At 38.0% G+C, this 23,148-nt stretch overlaps 1 protein-coding gene across 1 annotated transcript in view; it reads right to left on the bottom strand.

The window, feature by feature from the left end:
- Nucleotides 1-22,231, bottom strand: part of LOC133876239 (ATP-dependent DNA helicase 2 subunit KU70) — a 44,237-nt gene extending 22,006 nt beyond the window's left edge. Inside the window, exons 1-11 of the mRNA XM_062314528.1 lie at nt 22,079-22,231; nt 21,917-21,994; nt 20,148-20,264; nt 16,865-16,979; nt 15,570-15,675; nt 15,304-15,421; nt 15,117-15,200; nt 14,966-15,024; nt 9,704-9,837; nt 9,543-9,586; nt 2,888-2,964 (exon numbers count right to left, since the gene is read on the bottom strand). Of these exons, the coding sequence (XP_062170512.1) occupies nt 2,888-2,964; nt 9,543-9,586; nt 9,704-9,837; nt 14,966-15,024; nt 15,117-15,200; nt 15,304-15,421; nt 15,570-15,675; nt 16,865-16,979; nt 20,148-20,264; nt 21,917-21,994; nt 22,079-22,144 (998 nt within the window). The 5' untranslated portion in view covers nt 22,145-22,231. The remainder of the gene's footprint in view (nt 1-2,887; nt 2,965-9,542; nt 9,587-9,703; nt 9,838-14,965; nt 15,025-15,116; nt 15,201-15,303; nt 15,422-15,569; nt 15,676-16,864; nt 16,980-20,147; nt 20,265-21,916; nt 21,995-22,078) is intronic.
- Nucleotides 22,232-23,148: the final 917 nt, after the last annotated feature.

The raw sequence follows: 23,148 nt of genomic DNA, 5'->3' as shown, positions 1-23,148 counted from the left end.
GGTGTTTCTTTTTGAGGCTTCTCAGTTAAAGCAAAGATGGAGCGTCGATTCTCTGTGGAAGCAAAAGCTTTCTACTTTTCAGTGAAGGCTGATGCATCTAAGATTCGCTTGGAGGAAAGGAGGAAGGGGTTTTCTGGTTTTATTTTTTTGGGTCTGCAGTGTTCTGCGTGGTTATTGGCCACAGTAGAGGAGGCACTGAAGGAACCAGTGAAGAAGGATTTTGTCAAGTCCTACCGTGAAGATGTGAAAGCATTGATGGTTCGTGGGGGTGGGGGTGGGGGTGGGGGTGGGAATAAGGTCGGCCGTTACCTTGAGGTGGCTGTCTTTGCCGAGGGTGGTTGTAAAGGGGTTATTTGGCCCCTAAAGGCCGTGAAGGATGGGGATGGTCTCGGGTTATTGGTGAGTTGCGGAAGATGCTTACTTTTTCAAAGGCTCGGTTGCTGGTTTCTAAGGCCTTTACATCAGAGGGGATACAGAAGGGGAGTGTTTTGTCTAGTTGTCTGGGTGGGGTTTCTCCATCCTTTGCGGAAGTGGTTCGGGGAAAAGTTGTTTCTCTTGTCAAGCATCCTGGGCTGCGGGTTTCAAAGTTAGAGTTGCGTAGGTTGGATCTGCTTCCGGAGGCGTGGTGTAGGGTGGTCGAAGACAGGAGAATGGCGGTGAATTGCTATGATTTGGAGGAGCAACTACACGGGTCGACAGAGAAGGACTTGCTTGGTGGTGGCATGGCTAGGAAGAAGAAGAAGCTAGGGTTTTATCATTCGTGGAAGAAGCTTCTAGAGTGGCTTTGGGCTGCTTTAAACCGGGTTTCAACTTCCGGGTTCCAATGTGCCAGGCTTGGTCTGAAGCCCAAACGAGGTAACCGGGCTGGGACTAAGGCCATGGTTAAGAATAATTCTGCAGGCATTGGGTCTTCTTCACTAGACTCAAATCCTGGGTTCCTAGGTTGCTCTGCCGGTACAGTACGGAACCCAGTTCCGTTCCTGCCTTGACTGAGACGTCTTCGATGGCTTTTGTGGCCGTCTCTGGGGACTCTACATTTCAACAATTGGGGTCTTCTCAGAGGTTGGTGAGTCCTACTGATTCTAGGTTCTCTTCCCCTTCCCCCCACCCCCCGCGGTCACCAGAGGTGCTATCTTCAACACCGGTACCGGTAAGTAATGTTGTTGGGTCTCTTTCTTTGAGTGCCTCTTCTCTGGTTGTTGCTTGCTCGGTTTTTCAGTCCTTCTCCGACATGCTGCCTCTGCAAGTTTCCTCTTCTTCTCAGTCTTGCATCACCTCCTCGCGGTCTTTTTCAAGGGTGGTTGAGTTGGGAAAGAGGTTGCGTTCCTCTTCTCTTGTGTTGTCGAACTCTAAGCCGTTCCAGAAGTATTACCAGAATGCTAGGGAAGCCAGAAAAATTGCATATGGACGAGAATCTTTTTGCCAATTCTATGGAGGCTTTGAGGTTAGTTGCTCAAGTGTCGGGGTTTCTTTCTCTGCTTCCGACCATCAGTGATCCAGTCGAGAAAGTAGCTATTGTGCTTACAGTGCAGGATTCCACTAGTTTGGCAATTTCCGTGAAGGATAAGGGTAAGTCTGCCTCTCCAGCGAGGGGTTTTCTTCGACAAGGGTTTCTTAACCTGAGCCCGGTTGTGCAAGTTACACAAAGTGTGAGTCGTGCCTGCATCGACTCCGATTGTTAAGGAAGGTGTGCCAACTACGGGTTCTCCTACCGCCATTAAGAGAGAGGATTTCAGGGTGAATGGTTTGACCCAATCTCAAAAGTAGCCAATAGGTTTTGGTCTGTCCGGGAAGGTGGTTGCTTGGGAGGATGATGACTTTCCTTACCCTTTGGGTGTTTTACCTCCCGATTTGGCCTTGGATTGGGAGTTGGATAGTAATAAGGATATGGATCCACCCTTAGCCATTTTGGAAGCCATTGAAGAGGACTTCCAACGAGGAGTTAAGGCAACGTGTCCAAAGTCCAAAGGTAGGAAGGAAGTTTTGAATCTGGTAAGCTCCATCAACTACGGTGATTCTAACGCATCTTCCCGGCATAGGAAAGGCAAGGCGCACATGGTGTAGGGTTGGGGTCTTCCGATGGTTTTGGGTTTGAGGACTTGGGTTTGTGTGAGTTGTTGGGTTTTCTTTCTTGTTGTAGGCTGTTTTGGTAGTTCCTGTATATACTTCTTGTGTACTTAGAGGCACCTTACGCTTTTTTAATTAAACCTTTATTACTTATCAAAAAATAAATAAATAAATAATTGTTTTGATTATCTCCAATGAATAAGCTCCACATCATTTTGGTATTAATCTCTTGGTAAAAGATTTGGTACACCCAACATTTCTCTAAGTAAAATGGGAACAAGCAAATTGAAACTCTATGATAGGGTTGTGATAACAATTGAGGTTATTGATTTTCTTTCAAGTATAGGAAGCTTTAATGCCATGAGTATGGTCCTAAACCAAATCTTTATGGAGAAGGCCCTTGCTCTCTCTTGGCCTTCTATACTCCTTACTATATTCTCTCCAGCTGAGTCAAATCTCTTCCTTTACAATCGAAAATTTCCTTCTAGCAATACAGTTTCAGTGATAATCAAGCCTTGTTATAACACTAACTCGATGAGGATTTTTACAGTGTTGCTTGGAACAGAGCCCGACACAAACGATTGTGTTCTAGATTGAGCCCTGATCCTAGCACTGTCATTCCACAAATATGCAGCACACCTCAACGGCATCAGAATCACACTATTAACATTATCGAATCTTAATTTTCACTTCTTGGAATGGCGTGATTAACTATTCATTGAGAAGAAGCAATGCAGCAGAGATGAATTAATAAACAAGAATCGCAAACTACAGATTTTATTTACGCTGCTTGTACGATGGAGAAAAGAAACACACTTACTTTTTATAAGACTGATAGCGTTTAGGAGGTTCTTGCAACAATGCACCAGTATCCGAACAGATGAAAGATCTTTCAGCCTGCGCAATGTCAAAACATAAAACCTGATCAAATCTAGATTACAGCATCAGTACCCAAATGAAAAACAGGACTAAAATGTGAAACATAATATCAGAAGCAGTCCAATAAGCAGGAAAGCCACCCAAAAGAAGTGACTATGTTCTTTGACAAATAGAATAGTAAATATTTACTCATAAAAAGAAGGGAGAGGTAAAACTAAAGAATTCACAGACGGTACTAAAGGACCAACACAAGATCATAAATTTAGACATATACATATAGCAATTTTTTTTGGTTAATTACCTTTACCCCCCCCCCCCCAACTACAACCTGTCACAATCAACCTCTTTCAATTACTAATCGCTAGCAAAAACCCCCCTTTGTAGCATATGTGCCATTGATTTGCTATTTTTCTATGAAATTTTGAAAATGCCCTCAAATAAAAATAAAATAACTATACAGGGGTGGTCATCAAACCACCATATGGGTTGCAAAGCCACCCCAAAGCATGAAGCATGTTTGGGGTGCCGGGGGCCCGGGGGGGGTGCGCCTGGCCACCCCCAAATGTGCTTGCGGGTGGATCGACCAACCCAAGCACTCTTTTTTTTTTTTTGCCTTTTTGGATTTTTTTTATTTGAGTTTTTTCTTTTTCTTTTTCTTTTTTATTTTTTAACTTTGATGGTATTTAAGTAAATATAGTTTTTAAACTAGGGTTATTTTCGTCATTTTTTACATCTAAAAAAATCATGTATGGCACGTGATTAATATTCCATCCCTTTTAACAAATTTGGTCAATGAAATGACTTTTTTGTCGATGATTGATAGTTAATAGGGGTTGAGTGGGACAAGTGATAGTTCATAGGAGAAATGTGTAAACAAGTGGTTGTTGAGGGAAGCTAAAGGTAATTAACCCTTTTTTTTTTACAAGAGCTACTGAATTTCTAAACTAATTACACAAAACACATTCTTAATAGAATGAGTCGCCGTAGTAGGCATTATTGGTGGAGAGGAAGTAGAAAATTGGAGTTCAACACAACCAATGCTAAATAATATTTATATATTTTAGGGGAAACTACACTTAGCCCCCTAAACTCTCACGTCATTTGCAATGTACCCCGCAAACTAAGAAAAGCAATGTCCTCCCTAAACCATTTGCCCCTATCGCTTAGTCCCCACCATTAGGGTTTTTGGTTAACTTGGACGGCAAAGGCATGAAATGTCTATTATACCCTGGTGACATATGTAAAAAAATACTAAAATGCCCCCGAAATAATAGTTTGGGGGACATTGCAGATGAGGTCAAAGTTTAAGGGAGCTATGTGTAGTTCTCCTATATTTTATCTATGATTTGTTTAACTTATGATATATGATTTCTTTAACTATAATTTTCAAAATGATATTATCATTTTTATGATTATTATTGATTATAATAATGCTTCCATCAACAGAAGACCACTGAAAGAGCAATTGAAAGAAACAAAAGTTTGATCCTCTCTGGAGAAAGCTTAACCCCTTCAATAATCCCATCTATTTTTCATGCCATATCGACCATGTAAGACTCAGTGGCACCACATTTTAAAGATTACGACTTCTATACTGTGCAGGCTTCCTTCTCAAACAACAAAGAAGATCAACCACTTCACCCATTCAATGCCAAATAGCACAAATAATAACCACCACATGTCACTAACAGCAGGGCCATCACAGCAGTTAATAATCTACCATTCGCACTGCTTCAGCCCCAAACATTCTGTTCTCTGAGAAACCACGCTATAGAGTTTGAAGTTACTAAAACAACAGCAATGAGGAAGGGAAAAAAAATGATATTTTTCCTTATTTGAAATCTCTATTCAGTCTGTACAGCTTCATTGGAAATCAATTGAATATCTTGACCTCCATAAGCTGAAAAAGGTAAATTGCAGAGTATGGCAGCATAAAGTTGCATAATCTTCCTTATCTCATGATTGAGAGGCAACATACCAACTCCTTTTATTAGTCATATGAAAGTCACTAAATGTCTAGAAGAAATAGCCTGTTAGATGTCAAAACTCAATAATACTTTGGAGCCTAAAGCTTAAACCATGGCATGGCAGTAAGCAGTAAGTTGGCCTAGTCTCTCGCCCAGCCTTCGCCTTTGCATCTGTAAGCTTCTTGCTGAAAAATGCGACTAGTCGTCCTTCTTGACTGAGAACAGTGCCAATTCCAGCATGGGATGCATCACATTCTACCACAAATAACTTCTCAAAGTCTAGGATAAATCATCAATCAAAGTACAAGTACTAGCGGACCAATTCAGAAGGTTTTATAGCCAGTGGAAGGGAACTCCAACAATGAGTCTAGTAGGAGTGTGCCCATGAGGAGCGTGTCCACGATTGCTTGTGATAGTGGGTGTAGACCCACGGTTGTAGTGCAAAGTCATAAAGGTGGTCAAATGGAAACTCCACCTTCCACCATCAACATATTATGTTGAATGCAATGAGTCATAAGGGAAGACCAATAAAGCAAAATTCTTCGGTTTGAAGCACTACAAGCACTTGAAAACTTTATAGGTGTAGAATGATTATCTTAGCTTAGGGCAGCTGCCTACACTACATTCCACTTCTGGACTAGAGTTAACAATAGGCCGATAAAGATTAACCTTTTTATTTGAGCCTAACTATATATATAAGGGGGAGCACAGATGGATTTAGGAAATGCTTAATCTGACCATAAAATAAGAATAGGTACGGTACTCAAGCGGAAGTGGAGCGAAATGCTTCGCTTGAAAGAGTCTGCTTAGGTGAGTAGCTTCTTTTTCAGCCTCTGTGGCTTAAGCTAGGACTCAGTCCAAAGTAAGAGGCAGTCGAAAGGAAGGAGGAATTCTAACTTTTCCTTCAGCCCGATGTGATGACAGTACTGTGCCCGGACCATCACATTGAAGTGATAAGTCCTCCATATCCTCAAAATCATTAATCCCACTTTCTAATCTACTCTTATGGCATTTTCCTTGTGGAGATATCACCCAAGGTAGACCATGAAATGGAAAGGATTGTCAGAAATGATGCATTGGATTAATATATGCCAGAAACAAAGAGAGATGGGCAGAAAAGCTAGGAATCAGGATGATAAAGTTGGTGGGATCAGGAAGTCGAAGAAATCAGCTATCGCAACACAGAAAAGACCACTGTCCCCTAGCAACCAACTTGACAGCAAGAAGACTTAACCAACCAAGCCACGTCAAGCCAATACAGTTAATCTGAAGAACTATAACCCTTCTAACTATGCGCATTTTCAAACTCACGAACTGAAAAATCTCTTCAAAAGACAGGAAACACCGACATGAAGTACCAAGTTGAAAGACCAAAATATAATTGACTAGGGAAAAAGAAGAAAGAATTATTGGAGGGAATTCGAGAGCTGGATTTAATCGAAGAATGTCGCTGTCTTGAGGAGGACGAAAAAATTCGTAGGGTGGATATGGCGAGAGAGATGGAGAAGACCCTTCTTTTTGAGGAAATGAGCTGGAGGCAAAAGTCTAGAGCTTTGTGGTTAAAGGAGGGGGATAAGAATACAAAATTTTTTCACAGGGTGGCCAACTCACATCGTAAATTCAATCATATGGATTCCTTGAATATTAACGGTATAATTTCAAGAAATCCTACGGAGATTAAGGAGCATTTAGTTAACTTCTACAGTAAGCTGTACTCAGAGAACTGTTCCTGGCGGCCTAGGGTGGAGGGCCTTTCTTTTTTATCCATTGATGAGGAGGAGAGCACCTGGCTAGAAAGAGCTTTTGAGGAGAAGGAGGTGTGGGATGTTATCAGGGACTTGAATGGAGATAAGGCGCCGGGCCCTGACGGATTCACTGCGGCTTTCTTTCAAAAGTGTTGGGGATTTTTAAAAACTGACATTATGAATGTTTTTGCAGAATTTCATGATCGAGGCAAGTTTGAAAAGAGTCTGAATGCTACCTTTGTCACTTTGATTCCCAAGAAGACTGCTGCCATGGATGTGAGAGATTTTCGCCCTATTAGCTTGGTTGGGGGGATCTACAAGATTATTTCAAAGGTTCTTGCAAACAGATTTAAGTCCGTTGTGGCCAAGATTATCTCCAACACTCAGAATGCTTTTATTGGTGGTAGGCAAATATTAGACTCTGTACTTATTGCAAATGAATGTGTGGATAGTCATATTCGTTCGGGGGAACCTGGACTTCTGTGTAAGCTGGATTTGGAGAAGGCTTATGACCATGTGAACTGGGATTTCTTGCTTTATTTGTTGCAGAGATGTGGTTTGGGGGAAAGATGGAGGAAGTGGATACGTTTTTGTATATCTACGGTGAGATTTTCTATTCTTGTAAATGGAACCCCAGCCGGTTTTTTTAGTAGCTCTCGTGGGTTGCGACAAGGAGATCCTCTTTCTCCTTTGTTGTTTGTGGTGGTTATGGAGGCTTTGAGTCGGATGTTGACTGCCGCTTTGGATCAGGGTAATTTGACTGGGTTCTCAGTGGGCTCCAGGGATTCCGAGGCCGTAGTTGTGAATCACCTGCTGTTTGCGGATGACACTTTGATCTTTTGTGGCGCTCAAGAAGAACAGATTCGACATCTGAGATGTATTTTCTTATGTTTTGAGGCAGTTTCTGGCTTGAGAATTAATTTAGAGAAATCAGAAATCGTCCCTATTGGTGGAGTAGAGGATGTCGAAAGGCTGGCTAATCTTCTTGGTTGTCGGGTTGCTTCTCTGCCTATGACTTATTTGGGTTTGCCGTTGGGTGCTCCTTACAAGTCCACCTCTATTTGGAATGGTGTTATTGAAAAAATGGAAAGGAGGTTGGCGGGGTGGAAGCGGATGTACTTGTCAAAGGGTGCTCGGTTGACTCTTATTAATAGTACGCTCTCCAACATCCCCATTTATTATTTATCATTGCTTCCTATCCCAGTGAGGGTGGCTAATCGTCTTGATAAAATTCGTAAGGATTTTCTGTGGGGTGGCATTGGTGACGAGACCAAATTTCATCTAGTTAATTGGAACAAGATTTGCACACCTTTGCCTACAGGTGGGTTGGGAGTTCACAATTTCATCCAATTCAATCGAGCTCTCTTGGGTAAGTGGTTGTGGAGATATGGTAGGGAGAGAGAGGCTTTATGGCGATTGGTGATTGATGCCAAGTTTGAGAGTTTAAAGGGGGGGTGGTGTTCGAAAGAGGCTTCGGGTTCATTTGGAGTAGGTGTATGGAAGCATATTAGGAGGGGGTGGGAGGAATTTCGTAACTTTGTTCGGTTCGAACTGGGGAATGGATCAAATATTAACTTTTGGCAAGATAGGTGGTGTGGGGATAGATCCTTGGAGCAATGCTTTCCAGCTCTTTTTAGTATAGCAAGGAATAAAGATGCGACGGTAGAAGATAATTTGGTGGTTCATAATGGGGCTATTCAGTGGAATGTTCTCTTCACGAGACATATTCAAGATTGGGAGGTGGATATGGTCATTTCTTTCTTCGATCGTCTATACTCCAGTTCGGCTCGGCATGGGGAGGGTGACAGGATAGTGTGGAATCCCTCTAGAAAAGGTCTATTTGAGGTGAGATCCTTCTACAAAGAGCTTATTAGGAAAGGTGGCCCTGTTGTCCCGTGTTTCCCTTGGAAGAATATTTGGCGTGTTAAGGCTCCAACTAGGGTGGCCTTCTTCGTTTGGTCAGCTGCTTTGGGCAAAATTTTGACGCATGATAACTTGCGTAAGAGGAAGGTGATAGTAATTGAGTGGTGCTGTTTATGTAAAAAGAGTGGGGAGTCTATTGATCATTTGTTGCTTCACTGTGAGGTAGCCCAGGCTCTTTGGAGCTTTGTCCTTACCTTATTTGGGGTCGAGTGGGTTATGCCACGTACGGTGTTGGAGTTGCTGAGTTGTTGGGGGGCGGCGTTTGGGGGTGCTCTAGCTATTGAAGCTTGGCGGTTAGCTCCTTTATGCTTGCTGTGGTGTATTTGGAGGGAGCGGAATGCTAGGCTATTTGAAGATGTAGAGACATCTATGGTGGAGCTTCGGAAGCGGTTGCTCAATACTTTATATTCTTGGATAGCGCCCCATCATAGTTTGAGTTCTTTTACTTATGTAGAATTTTTAAATTTATTCCCTGCTCATCCCTGTTAGGGGTTCTCTTGTATACTTCCCGTGTATAAGGGTTGCGCCCCTTTGCGCTTTTTAATATAATTGCAATTACTTATCAAAAAAAATAATAATTGACCCAATTTGAATAAACAATAAAGTAAGAAATGATTAACAGTGTTCTCTTTGGTCATTTGAGAATTACCAACATTATCGAGATGAGTTTATAAATCATTCCTCACCAACACCCCTTTTCATTGTCATAACCACAAGATCCACATTGGTTAGTCTTAATCACAAACTTCCTAGAATCACTGAATTCACGAATCTTACACAATAATACTTCGATAAGTGTCTTCTTGGATAGTTATAGTGGCCCATAGGCACAAGTTGTATCTTTTGGGCGAGGGGGTCCCTTTCAGGCAGTGGCCGTTTAGTTGGGCCTAACTAAAAGTGCAATGTAACTAGATTTATGTGTGCATATATCATCAAAGAAAAATAATTTGAGTGGTATCACCTTCAAAGGACGATTGCTGACAGAATCGAGCCAGGTAATTGCTCCTACAAAGCCAAGAGTGGGGAAAAAAAGCATAGCTATTAACTGCATATAAAAGGTGAATTACCGAAACTCACTTTTGTTTAATACCTAAAATTTAATTAGAAAATGGTGACACATACCTGGAATGGTGGGACGAATCAAAGCATATGTGTTCAGTTCAATTGATAATCCATTGGCAATTGAAAATGTGATTCTTCTAACTATGCGCTTCTTGAACATACGCTTTCTCAGCTGATCTTTCATATCTTCCAATCTGAAATTGGAACATAGAGATTTATATATTGTGTGCAGTACTAGGAAAAGGCACTTAAAAAGATATATTCCAGCATCAATGCTGAATACTTTAAATAGTTAACTCAACATGAAAAACCTGACCCACAGATCTTTATCCAAGTAGCTTTCTGCGAAAACTTCATGTGAAGGAATAAATTTCAGTGCAAAAAATCATGTTTCTATTACTCTGTTCAAATATCAAGTGCCCTTAATACTTGTCAAAAGTTGATGATTAGTTTATGTATTGAAAGATGCAGAAAAGAGTTGAAGAAAGATCCACCGAGATTGTTGTGCAGGTTATCTGAAAATGGGCTTCATAATCATTGCCCTCTATTAGACATTCATTTCTATTTATAGAAGTGTTTGTACACCATTCTGGATAGGACAGCTCACTAGCAACACCTCATCATGTTTCTAGAATAAGAACACATCACACCCCTTCTAGAATATATACACATCATATTATTCTAACACTCCCCTCAAGTTGGAGCATATAAGTTATATAAACCTGTAAGTTTTACAGGTAAGGAAGCAGCTGCAGTGCCTCCAGTGAAGATTTCTGCGAGAACGACAGATTCTGTGAAGAAGGGTTTCTTCGGAGGGGGTTTCTCAACCCGAGCCCGACTATGAAAGCATCTACTCCTCATTCCTCGCTTGTAGAGTCGGTTGTGGCGTCTTCGTCTCGGGAGGGCAATGTAGTTAGGGCGAATGATTTGTCCCAATCTCAAAAGTGGCCAGTTGGGTTTGATCCGTCTGGGGAGGTAGTTGTGTGGGAGCAGGATGACAAGATTTGGGATGGGGAGGCTGGTGATTACACATACCCTTTGGATTGGGAGATGGATAGTGTTGAGGGTGAGGATCCGTCCTTGACATTTATGGATGCATTTTTTTCCGGTTGCTAAGATTGCACGTTCGAAGTCCAAAGGCAGGAGGGAGATCATGAATTTGGTAAGCTCCATCAACTACGGCGATGCAAGTGCATCCTCTCGGCATAGGAAAGGGAAGGCTCACATGCGGTAGCGGGGTTCGCTTCTTGAGGGTTCGGGTTTGAGGGTTTTTGGGTTTTTTTAGGGTTTGTTTGGAGTTCGCTTTTCTTTTTGTAGGCTACTTTGGCTGCTCCTATGTATACTTCATGTGTACTTAGGGCGCCTTACGTTTTTTATTAATAAATCTTTCTTACTTATCAAAAAAAAAAAACATCTATGACATAAGAACTTTGTAAACACATCAGCAAGTTGATCGCCAGACTTCACAAACATTATATATATGTCTCCACTCAGTATCTTGTCCCAGATGAAATGACAATCAAACTCAATATACTTGGTTGTTTCGTAACACGGGATTAGGAGCAATGTGCAAAGCATCTTTTTTATGAGTAAGAACAAATACAAACAAACAGCACAGATATAAAAACAAAAAATTACAGAATCCAAGATACAACAGACCAAAAAGAAAATCCAATCTTAATAGCAATCCAGCCACAGCTCTGAAGGAGATTCTCGAAGGCGGAGAAGACAATCAAGTTGCCAGCAAAGCTAGTTATAGCGACCCATGGTGGACGGTGTGAGTATCAACAAAGGAAACCCTTTTTGACTTAGCCTCTACCCATCTTATGAGAGAGCTGGGGAGACTAAGAGGTAGATATACAATGCCGGAGGAGACACCATTTGGGGCGGTGAAGGCAAAGAACCACCACGATCGAATATTTTTTAGGTCCAGATACGGATCTAGAATTTCTAATGGACCAAAATGGCTATACAAAAGAGAGCCAGAAGAGCTGTGATGGAAGAGATTTATTGCAGGACACCAAAGGAGCAGCGGTGTGTGGGTTACAAAACACAACTTTTTTCACCAAAAAAAAAAAAAAAAATTATAATAATAATAATTTTCAAAAACCAAAATGGCATTAGTGAAAAAATGGAACGGCAATTGGCTGGTAGTAAAAAGCTTTATCTGTCTATGGGAGGTAGGTTGACTTTGCTAAAAATCACTCTTTCCAATTTGCCTACTTATTAGTTGTCTCTCCTTCCTATTCCAATAGACGTGGCTAATAGGCTTGAAAAACTTTAGAGAAATTTCTTATGGAGAGGAATTGGTGATTAGTTTAAGGTTCATTTAGTGAATTGGTCGGGGATTTGTACTCCGATAAAATCATGTGGTTTTGGGGTAAAAAGCCTAATTTAGTTTAACTCAGCTCTACTAGGAAAATGGTTATGGCGTTACGCTACAAAGAGGGAGGGTCTGTGGAGATCGATGGTGGAAACTAAGTACGATAGTTTAAGGGGAGGTTAGTGTTCTATGGAGGTAGCAAGCCCTTCGGTGTGGGACTATGGAAATATATAAGGAGTGGGTGGGATGTTTTCTCTAGCTTTGTTAGATATAAGGTAGGAGATGGGCCAAGGTCAGGTTTTGGCATGATTTGTGATATGGGGAACAACATTTGAAGATTTCTTGTTCGTACTTGTTTAGTATTGCACATTGTAAGGACGCGAGGGTGGCAGATCATATGCAGCTCCAAAATAGAAATCTTCAATGGAATATATTTTTTATCAGACCAGTGCATGACTAGGAGGTGGATTTGGTTTCTTCTTTTCTTGAGCTGTTGTATTCTCTCAGAGTAAGGCAAGGAGGTGAGGATAGAATATATTGGATTTCTTCCAAAAGGAGAAAGTTTGAAGTGAGGTCTTATTATCATGTGTTATACATTCATGCTAGTTCCCATTTTCTTTGGAAGAGTATTTGTAGAGTTAAGGTTCCTTCGAGAGTGGCGTTCTTTGCATGGACAGCAGCATTAAGGAAAATTTTGATTTTGGATAACCTGAGGAAGAGGAACGTCATAGTGATGGATTGGTGTTGTATATGCAAGAAGAGTGGGGAGTCCACTGATCACCTTCTTCTTCACTATGAAGTAGCTAGAGATTTATGAAGTTCGCTTTTCCATTTGTTTCGTGTTGATTGGGTTATGCCTAGATGGGTGAAAGAGTTGTTGGTGAGTTGGAGCAGTCAAGTGAGAAGTTGTAACGTTTTGACAATTTGGAGATTGTATTTGGAGAGAGCAGAATGCAAGAAACTTTGAAGAAAGAGAATTCGGTGGTAAAACTAAGAAATATTATGTTCAAATCTCTTTACACATGGATAGCAGCGCATACTAATCTGCTTTTTTAAAGTTTATCTGAGTTTTTTTATTTTTGTTCTTCTTTTTCTCCTTTATAGGGTTTTTTTTTTTTAATATACTTCATGTGTACTAAAGTTGAGCCCCTATGTGCTTTTCTAATAAAATTGCATTACTTATCAAAAAATAAAAACAAAACACAATAAACTTTTAAAAAAGCTTTTCACACTTTCTTAAAGGAATATTTTTAGAAAACAAATGCTTATTTTAGTAGGGGTAGAGGCTGACTTATTACTTTAAAAAATATTAATAAAAAAAAAATAAAGAGGTGGCCAGATTGCCACCCCCAACGGAGAAGACGACCACCCAACAGAACAAAGGTGGTTGCATAGCCACCCATCAGGTCAAAGGTGGTCACGTAGCCACCCCTTTTCCTCCGCTAAGGGTGGCCATGTGACCATCTCTATATTTTTTTAGTTTTTTGGAAAAAAATATAAAAAAGCCACATGAACTAACAACCGATTTTAAAATAACCCCCTGAATTTTCAAGTGTACTAATATGACCCATCAAACTATCAAAGTGTGTCAAAAATGCCACTTTTATCAAAATATTCCTACAATACCCATATTCTCTTAAAAACTTTAAAAAAAAAAAAGAAGGATAAATGCAAAATCAATCCATATGGCTGACCTAAATTACAAATCGTTCATTGCAGAATAAAAAATAATTCAAAGGTCTTCAAGGTAAGCAAAAAATAATAATTTAGTCATTGTAGCCAAATTCTGTCAAAATACTCGACGGATTCTGTTAATGTCAACGTCAACACTAATAAAATGATGACATATGTCACTCTTATTAAAAAAAAATATCAATATATTAAAAAATATACATTTATAAAACTAAATTTCTCCATGCAGTCAAATTTCGTCAAAACACTTGACGGATTCCGTTAGTGTACTACGTTAACATCAATAAAATGATGACACGTATCACTATTAATTAAATTTTTTATTTTATTTTAAGTTTTAAGAGAATAAGGGTATTATAGGAATATTTCGACAAAAGTGGCATTTTTGGCACACTTTGGTAGTTTGATGGGTCACATTAGTGCACTTGAAAATTCAAGAATTATTCTAAAATCGTGTTAGTCAAGGGGCTTTTTTATATTTTTCCAAAATTTTTTGGTTTTTCTTAGTAAATAATAAGTCATGTTCCACACCTAGAAAAATAATTATGTTTTTTCTCAAAAAAAACATGTTCAATGTTTGGTTTTTTGAAATGTTTACCAAACAATTTTCTTCTATGAACCCCACTAAAAATACTTCTCAAATGTGGACCCCATCAAAAGCACTTCTCAACTTTCTGTAACATCAAAAACTTTTTCAAAAATCAAAAAACAAAAAAAGTTTCCAAAACGTTTGACAAACTTAGCCTATAGTTCATGGTGACCCATGGGTGAAGTCATCTATTATTTTCCCTGAGTCAATCCATTTTCTTTTTTTGATAAGTAAGAAGAACTTTTATAAAAAGCGTAAGGCGCCCCTAGGTACACAGGAACAACCAAAGCTAACCCAAAAAAACCCACAACACCAATGCCCCAGAACACAAAAGAACCAAACAAGATACAAAAGAACCCAACTAAGAACAATAAAACCCACTACCCGTCAAGGCACAACAGACCTACAACATATGTGCCTTGCCTTTCCTACGCCTAGAGGGGTAATTCGCGTCACCATAGTTAATGGAACTATGCAAATTTAGAAGCTCCCTTTTCCCTTTAGACTTCTGCTCAAAACATCATTAACTTCCCATAACAATTACTCTTACAAATAAAAAGAAGCCAAAACAGATTTCAGAGCTCAAAAGCTTAAGATATTTAAGTAAAGTCAGATGTGTAATGCAACAATTGGTTCTGCCATTTCTAATATGATATGTGGCAGTCATGACAACTGCACATAAGTAATCCATAAAGATAAACAAGATAGGAAGGCATACTTCTCTCCTGCTGAGTGCAACAACTGAGCAAGGTCATCACCTTCCAATCCAATCAAATCCTGAAACATATAAGGTTGAACTAGCAAGTAATGTAACTAATCTAATCGGACATAGAAGTTACAGTAGAAATCAAAGTGAGTTATGGCCATACAGCAAAGAAAAGAGAAACATTGAACTCCTCATCAGGCCGACTCAAGGGTAGAAGTTCAATTGAGATTCCTAGATCTTGTGCATCCTGGAGAGAGAGAAAGAGAGAGAAGATAGAGCACCAATGACTATCAAAAGGACAATTTCTTCTAAGAAAACCATTAAAATAGGAAGCATGTGTAAATCAGTACCTTAGCTCGCTGCAATGTGGTTCTTGTCATATCTATTTTTGTTGCTCCCTTGATATTCTGAAAAGGATCATCTTCATTTGTGAAAAGAAGTATCCGTTTATCAGCTGTCTTTACAGATCTGAGATAGGTTATCTGCTAATTGTTATTAAAAAAAAAAAAAAAAAAAAAAAACTACCCAGAGAGGGTTATAGGATACGAAATAAAATTCACTTGGCAACCAATTAAATTCAACAGAAAAATGAACAATGGTAACAAAGTATAATTACCCCTTACGTAGCAGTGCTTGTGCTACCCAAAGAGCATTGTAAAGAGAATTTTCTCGAGTGCCAGAGACAATACCATACTGACTCCCAATTTCTTCCATAAACCTTTCTGCAAGAAAAAGATTTCAAGAATCGGGGAAGGCCTGCCACTCCATAAAAGAAGCGTGTAGCCAAATAGAACTTCTCTAATTGCAATGCAAGCAATACTATACATCCATGAATGGCTTATAATATTATATTGAACAACTATGCTTACAAAAGTTTGGTAATTTAAGAACTTTGAAAAATAAGGCAATATGCAAAACATGCTGACAACAAAAAGTGAGTTAAAAGCTTTAACACCATGAGAATCTTTCTTCATGGAATTTCATTCTAATCTCCAACAATTTTCTTCTTTTTTTTTCTTTTTCTTTTGATTGGTAACTTACACTAGCACTCCGTGGGTCTTGGACCATCTCAAAGTTATTCACAGAAAAGTAAGCATCTTCCCAGCTTCCATTGAACTAACTCTCTGTTTCAGGAGTTTCATCATAATATATATCTAAGAGTCATCTAGACAAAAACTAGACGTCTCTAAGACAATAAAAGTTGGAGTAAAATTTCACTCCAGTAGTTTTAATTTTCTGAAATGGAGTTGATTCATCATCTACATAATTAGGCAACCAACAAAAAATAAAAACCCTATAATTTCTGATTGATTTCTTGAAAATAAATAAATAAAATAAAAATAAAAATAATTAATTGATATACTTTCCATGCTATTAGCTCAAAAAAAAAATATCGCATTTCTATGAGAAAAAGAACTGAAAAGGGAAGAAACAGGTAAAGGAATAGGCTCTTTCATTTTCGTAAGTTACACAAGCACCCAATAGGATGAGCTCGTTATACCCAAATAGAACATAAATAGGCCCATTATATCCAAATAGCATATAAACGTAAAATATTGCATCCAAATAGTAGATAAACTTAACCAAAATGTTATTTCAAAAAAAAATTTAACCAAAATGTTTAAAGGTATCAGTATGTAAATAGGCTTTTTTTTTTTTTTTTTATGTCTAATTTAGTGCATCAAAACTCAACCAAAAGCTTTTAAACATAATCATTAATGGGTGCCAATATATCCCAAGAAGTAAAACAATTTCTATTTGGTTTTAAGTTTGAAAACATGGACAGCTCAAATCTGATTAAATAAAAACTTCAAAAAAAAAAAAAGTAGGTCCAAAGAAGAGAATCCATGATTACAACCAGACATTCACCATCATCACCATGAAACACAAATTATTCAGCTTAAGACTTACCCTCTATACAATCAAATTCTTTTATAAGCCTTGCTGTTGGCCTGTCTAGATACTCACGTTCAGCAACATTAAATACAAAAACTCCATTTAAGTCCTGCAAATTTTTCTTTTCCCTCTGCAAATGCAACATTGAATAAATCATATTATTGAAAAAGAGGGGGGGGAGTCTTGATACCAAACAAGCCAATTGCAAACCCAAAGCAAAGATAAGCTGGCCTTCTGAAAAGCTTATACAGAAAATATCTCTAGAATACATGTAACAGGATAACCACAGAAAAAGGATAACTAAGAATAAATATAAATATATCTTCATGTGGCAGTTTCATTATTCACTCACGAGAGATGATAAAAATTATGATACAAAAGGATAGAATGCCAGACTTACAACACAAAGTCATGATCTAAGATTACAAGTATGAAAAGTTAGAAAAATTCATACAGATCGGAGTGCTTCTAACTTATATTAATATTTTGTATCCAAGTACAAAGATGTGTGTGTGTGTGTGTGTGTGTGTGTGTTCAGGACTCATTTAGAAGCATAATGACAGCCTAGGTACTCTCACTCAGTAACAATATATACCAAAACACCATTTAAGTCCAGCAAAATTTCTTTTCTCACTGCAAATGATTCAGAAAATAAGTTCCGAACATGTGAATGAACCACACCACAACAAAAATAGTCTTGACACCAAACATGTCTAGCACAAACCCAAACTCAAACTCAACTAAGCCTAAACCCGATTTAAATAGTGTCGGCTTTATGGAACCTCATCCGCTGTAAACCCAAACACTACAAAAGAAAACCAAAACCCTGCCCGCTTACAGAGCAAAGATCTCAAAGAATACCAGCAAAGGAGTAACCACTAGGAATAAAGATCATTAGAAGATGTCTCCCTGTGGCAATGGTATTATTCACTTGTTAGTCATGACACAGATTATTATACCAAAAGGATAGAATGACACACTCTATGATACAAAGTCATAATCACGAGCAAGAGAGCAAGAGTGACAAGTTACTAAAACAAAAAAGTCACAGAATCATATATTAATGTTTTATCTTAGTACTACTTTCATAATTCATTTATAAGCATAAGAAAGGATATGATGTGGTGGTGGCCTGCTCCCTACTTGAGAAGGAAGGCCCATGCTCAAAGTTCAAATATACCAAAACCATTGAACATATGCAAACGCCTCTCGAAGGGAAGGAAGGGGCTCGTTTCCCAAAATCTCAACCCAGACCGAATAATATCAAAATTTAGGCCAGCAAGGAACTCATAGATACACCCCTCTTCTATCATCCTCTGGTATTCTATTCTCTTTCTTCCATACTTTGTACCTTTGTACTGCGGCCTTTGTGTCCCCTTTGTCGATTAGTTATAATGATTTTCTTGTTTGTTTTTCTCTTTCAAGTTAGGTGTTTCCTTTTGTGTACTCCCGATGTACTTAAGGGCACCTTATGCTTTTAATAAGTTTGGTTTATTACTTGTCAAAAAAAAAATCTACTGAATCTGCTGTGCACTTTGCCTTAAGGTTTTGATAATGGTCTAGTTCTTGCCCTAAACCTCAAAGCTTATCAAAATAGGTAGCAACAGACCATCCAACCTAGGTTGTCCCACGAATCCGACACTTCAGTTCATAAATCTGAGCAACATTCCCCATCTTTGAATAGGTATGAGCAGTTGTATCCTAGATTTCCTTTGCAATGCAAAGAAATGAAGAACCCTGACCAATATCTAGTTGCATAGAATGTAATAGCCACGAAATAATAGTAGAATTTTCTGCTTCTCATTTATCATATGCAAGATCATCTAATTCTGGCTCTTGAATTCTATCATTCAAGTATCCCATCTTCCCTCTACTCGTAATATACAAAACAGCATATTGCAACCAAGCAACATAATTCAGTCCATTCAATTTCATGATTGTGATTTGGGTTGGATTTTTACCATGGGAGGTCACCTGACTCTCTACCCCTTTTTGTGAATTTCTTAGGTCTGATTTATTTTTGAAATTTTTAAATCAGACATCCAACCAAAAAAAAAACCACCACACAACAACTAGGTCAACGAAATGAACTAATCAATGTTGTTTCTCTGTTTGAATGACCTGTCGTTTGGGTCCATGTTGTACGGTGTCTCATTTTATTCATGACTATACGACCTGCGTTTGAGCCTTCATTCAAAACGACTTGTCATTTCGGTCTTCTCCTCCACCGTCGTTGCACAGAGCCTTCAGAAGACTTGCCGCTGCATCAAAACTCTGCAATTTCTTCAAAAAACAACTCAAATCTTGCCACTTAGCCTCCTCATACAATCTTCTATCGAGCAACTACACCGATCGAGAAGAAAAGGAGTCAATCGGACAGTGACGCTAGTGGCCCAGGTGCACTGCCAGCATAGACCCATGCGGGAAAAGAAAAAAAAAATAGACTTCTCGGAGAGTTACAAACAAGGTTTTGCTATGGCAACAACCCATACCAAAAAGGGTCTGTTAGCGCGACAAGCACGACTAACACAAGAGACGTGAAACGTCCGCGGGGGGGGGTGGGTACCAAGTTGAAAGAGACGAAGAAAAAAGATGTAGAAAATATGATCTTATTTTCCGTTGGTGATCCATCAATTCTATTACACGTGTTTATATTAAGGAGTAATCAATGAGAAATAAATGGAAATAAAATCAGATCAGCCATTTGGGAAGTTTCCTTCTTCAACAGATTTCTTGGAACAAGGGTGAATGGGCCTCACAAAGGGGACAAAATCCTTTGCCTAAAGCACAAAATGACTTGCAACAACAAAATTCCAAAGCCACATTCCTACCAAAGATTTTACGTCAAAACAAACTAAGTCTACTATTAATATAGACCACTTCTCTCTCCTTTATGTTTTTCATTTCAATTGAATCTGCATCATGCTGTCATATTTTTGGACAGTGCCACATCTTTTTCTTTTTCTTTTTCTTTTCCTTCTTTTTTCTTTCATCCAGTGATAGTGCCAAAACTCAAGTTAAGTCCTTTAAATTTTCAGAGAGAAATTCTTCTTTCAACTCCCAAATGAAAAGCCAACTTACCTCTATACATGTCCTTTATATTAAAAACTTAAAGAGTCCACATTATCATGTTCAAGGATTACAGAACAGATCAATTGAAAAGCAAAAGGAAGGAATTGCCTAAAAAAATGTAAAGCAACCAAAAAGCAAAACTCAAAATAATTCAAGGTGATCAAGCAATTCATAGTTTAAAATAATCTAAGGATAAATATGTTTTACTTAAACAGAGACATCTTACAGTGTTAAAGAAGCAAATAGCAACTTCATCATACGATCTATTAATGATCTGGGTCTTCAATGACTGTGAGATACAACTCACAGCAATGTGAAAATGAGTTTCATCCTTTTGATCTTCCTGCAAACATTGCCAAATGTAGAAATGAAAACCAAATTATGTTTGTAAAGGTACAGGGCATCAGCATGTTCTGAAGTCTGAATAGCTGAATGTGGAGCAACATCAAACTGATACAGCCTCACTAATTATTTACAGCAGCATAGCTGAATGTGGAGCAACATTAAACGCTATTGATTCACTCCTAATCATTTGCATGCAGCTTTGATTGTACTGCTTAGCATTCATTTCTTGTTTTCTTGTTATTTAAAGTATAATATTTCAGATTTGAGTTCTAATCTGTTGATTAGAGTTGATACGTTAATCCCATTTGGCTTTGCATTCACATTTGAACACGTTCACTCATATCTTGCTTTTGTGGGTAAAGAGCAAAGCTTTCTGTCAATGTGTTTTTTTTTTTTTTTTTGATAAGTAGAGAATTTAATTAAAGCGTAAAGGCGCCCCTAAGCATACAGGAAGTATACAAAAATGACACCATTATAGGAAAGAGAAGAGAAAGCGAAAAAAAAAAAAAAAAAAAAAAAAAAAAAAAAAAAAAAAAAAACCCAAAAACAGGAGGAAACCAGAAACCCCTACAAAACCAGCCCACAAACCCAAAGACTAATACATCACATTAGGCCATATTGCCTTGCCCCGACTAGAACCAAAACCCCTGGCATCATAATTGATCGAGCACTCAAGGTTCTTCACTTCACGACTCCCTTTAAATTTAAACTGATATTTCGTGTGGGACAATGTTATAACCCTTAGATTGTGATTTTGAATGCTATGTAAAGGTCTTAGTCCTCCTAGTCTGATCTGTGGAACCTAAGCAATTTGGAAATTAATTTGACTCATTCAGATTACCAATGAGCTTTCTGGTTGCATTTGAAATAGAAATGGTGATTTGGCCTCATCTTAACTAGTGGTGAGGATTGATTTGAACCCCTGGCCAGTGGTACATTAGGACCCACTTGGAAAATAATGATGGGAATTTTGACCACTCCCGAAACATCAATGACGATATTTGTACTTTTTCAAGTATGCTAATAAAGTTTCAAAATAAGCTTTCCATTATGTTAGAATCTGGCTTTTGAATCCTATTATGACATTAGTCTTGGACTTGTACTTGCTTTATTTATCATTCAAGTCGTATATATCCTTCTTTTGTCTCAATGGGTTATGGGTTTGTACTTTGTAGCTCACTGAGCTATGTAAACTCACCCTTTTATTATTACAATTGCAGGTGACTAGGTGAGCAAAGAGAGTAGTGCGCACTAAGCACAGCAATGAGACACCTACATTTGTTTTTGTATCTTTTGGAAGTATAATATGGACAACGATGTATTATAAACTAATGTATCATTTTAATATCAGAATGTATGTAACTAGTTTGATGCATATTTAGCTGTGCAAGTTGAGACTCGACCAGCTAGAGTATTGGGTCCCGACACAGAGTGCTCTTTAGTTTGAACACGAGCTGAATAAGCTAAAAACGATAGCACCCACAAAACTACGCAAGCTCCCTAGTGTAGCAATGCTTGAAAAATTATGGGAATCATCATTCACAGAAAGGAACGAATTGTAAGCATTTTATATATAATATATATAAAGGAAAAAGAAGGAGAGCAAGAAAGGAAGAAAGTGGGGTATGTATGTCGTAGAAGGAAACTCACCGCAAGGCAAGTAGAGGAGAACATTTTGGGGGAAGCATCGACGAGGTAAACCACGAGCTCTTTGGTCGACTCCCTTTCCTGTTCAAAAACACTGAAAACTATCAAATGCGAATTTATCAAAGTAGAACCAAAAGAAGAAGAAGAAGAAGAAGAGTAAAAGACCTGATAGACTTCATTATCGGGGTCGTCATCGTCGTCTCTGAAAACGTCATCTGGGTCCAAATCCATTATCAGAGATGATTGCCCCAACTGACGGAATTGGATTTGGAAGAGAGAAAAGAGGGAGGAATTAAGGCGGGTCAGATTTTAGAATCGGCGCCCACACCCGTCTTATTTAAAACAAGCATTCGAATTTCTCTTTTTCTTCTTTTTCTTTTTTCTTTTTTCTTTTTCTTTTTCTTTTTTTTTGTCTTAATTACATTTTTCCCTAGTGAACTTCGACTCATTAGAGCATTAATTAGCAGTTTCTTTTTTATTTTTCCAACATTTTATTTTTTATTTTTCTATTTAAATACATTTTTGCAATTGATTCCTTATATTTTTAATGTTTTTGCATACGATTAAATTATTGTTTCTTTACGAAATACAAATTCCTTACTTATCCTCGTATTTTTTTATAAAATCTCAACACAATTTTCAATAAAAAACAAAAAGAAAATTAAAAAATGAAAGAGGAAGAGAAGATGAATATTTTATAGCATTTCTAACGAAATAGGCAAATAACTTAAAATAGTTAAATTTGATTATTATGAGTCATTTTTCGTAGCTGAATAGGCGTAATAGAATTTTTTTTTTTTCCTATTGTAAATAGTAAATAACATTTTCTGCTTATCCACTATTAATACTACAAAGAGCTTTTTATTATTTTCTCTCTTGTTCCTTCTTTTACTCTCTTGCTCTCCCTCTTTCTTTTATACTATTTCCCATACAAAATAATATTTAAAGAAAATAGAGAATCTGTTAGAGTGTATAATAAAAAAAATGAATAGTTAAAATAAAAATTTGTACTATTTCAATAGTTATTTTGACTATTCCTGCTGGAGATACTCTTATGTTAAAACAATATATAGGAAAACTGCTGCATGTGACTTTTTATAGGTTTGTTGAGAATGAGATTTTTCCTATATTTAAGGAATGGAATAGGTTATAGAGTACTCTTACAAATTATCTTCCTTGTAAACTTTTATCTGTCACACTCAGCCGCATTGAATTACCATTTTGGAAATCTCGTT

The sequence above is a fragment of the Alnus glutinosa genome, chromosome 1 (genome assembly GCF_958979055.1).
Source record: "Alnus glutinosa chromosome 1, dhAlnGlut1.1, whole genome shotgun sequence".
NCBI lineage: Eukaryota > Viridiplantae > Streptophyta > Magnoliopsida > Fagales > Betulaceae > Alnus > Alnus glutinosa.
The sequence above is the reverse complement of the archived record's forward strand: the minus strand, read 5'-3'. Positions and strand labels throughout refer to the sequence as shown.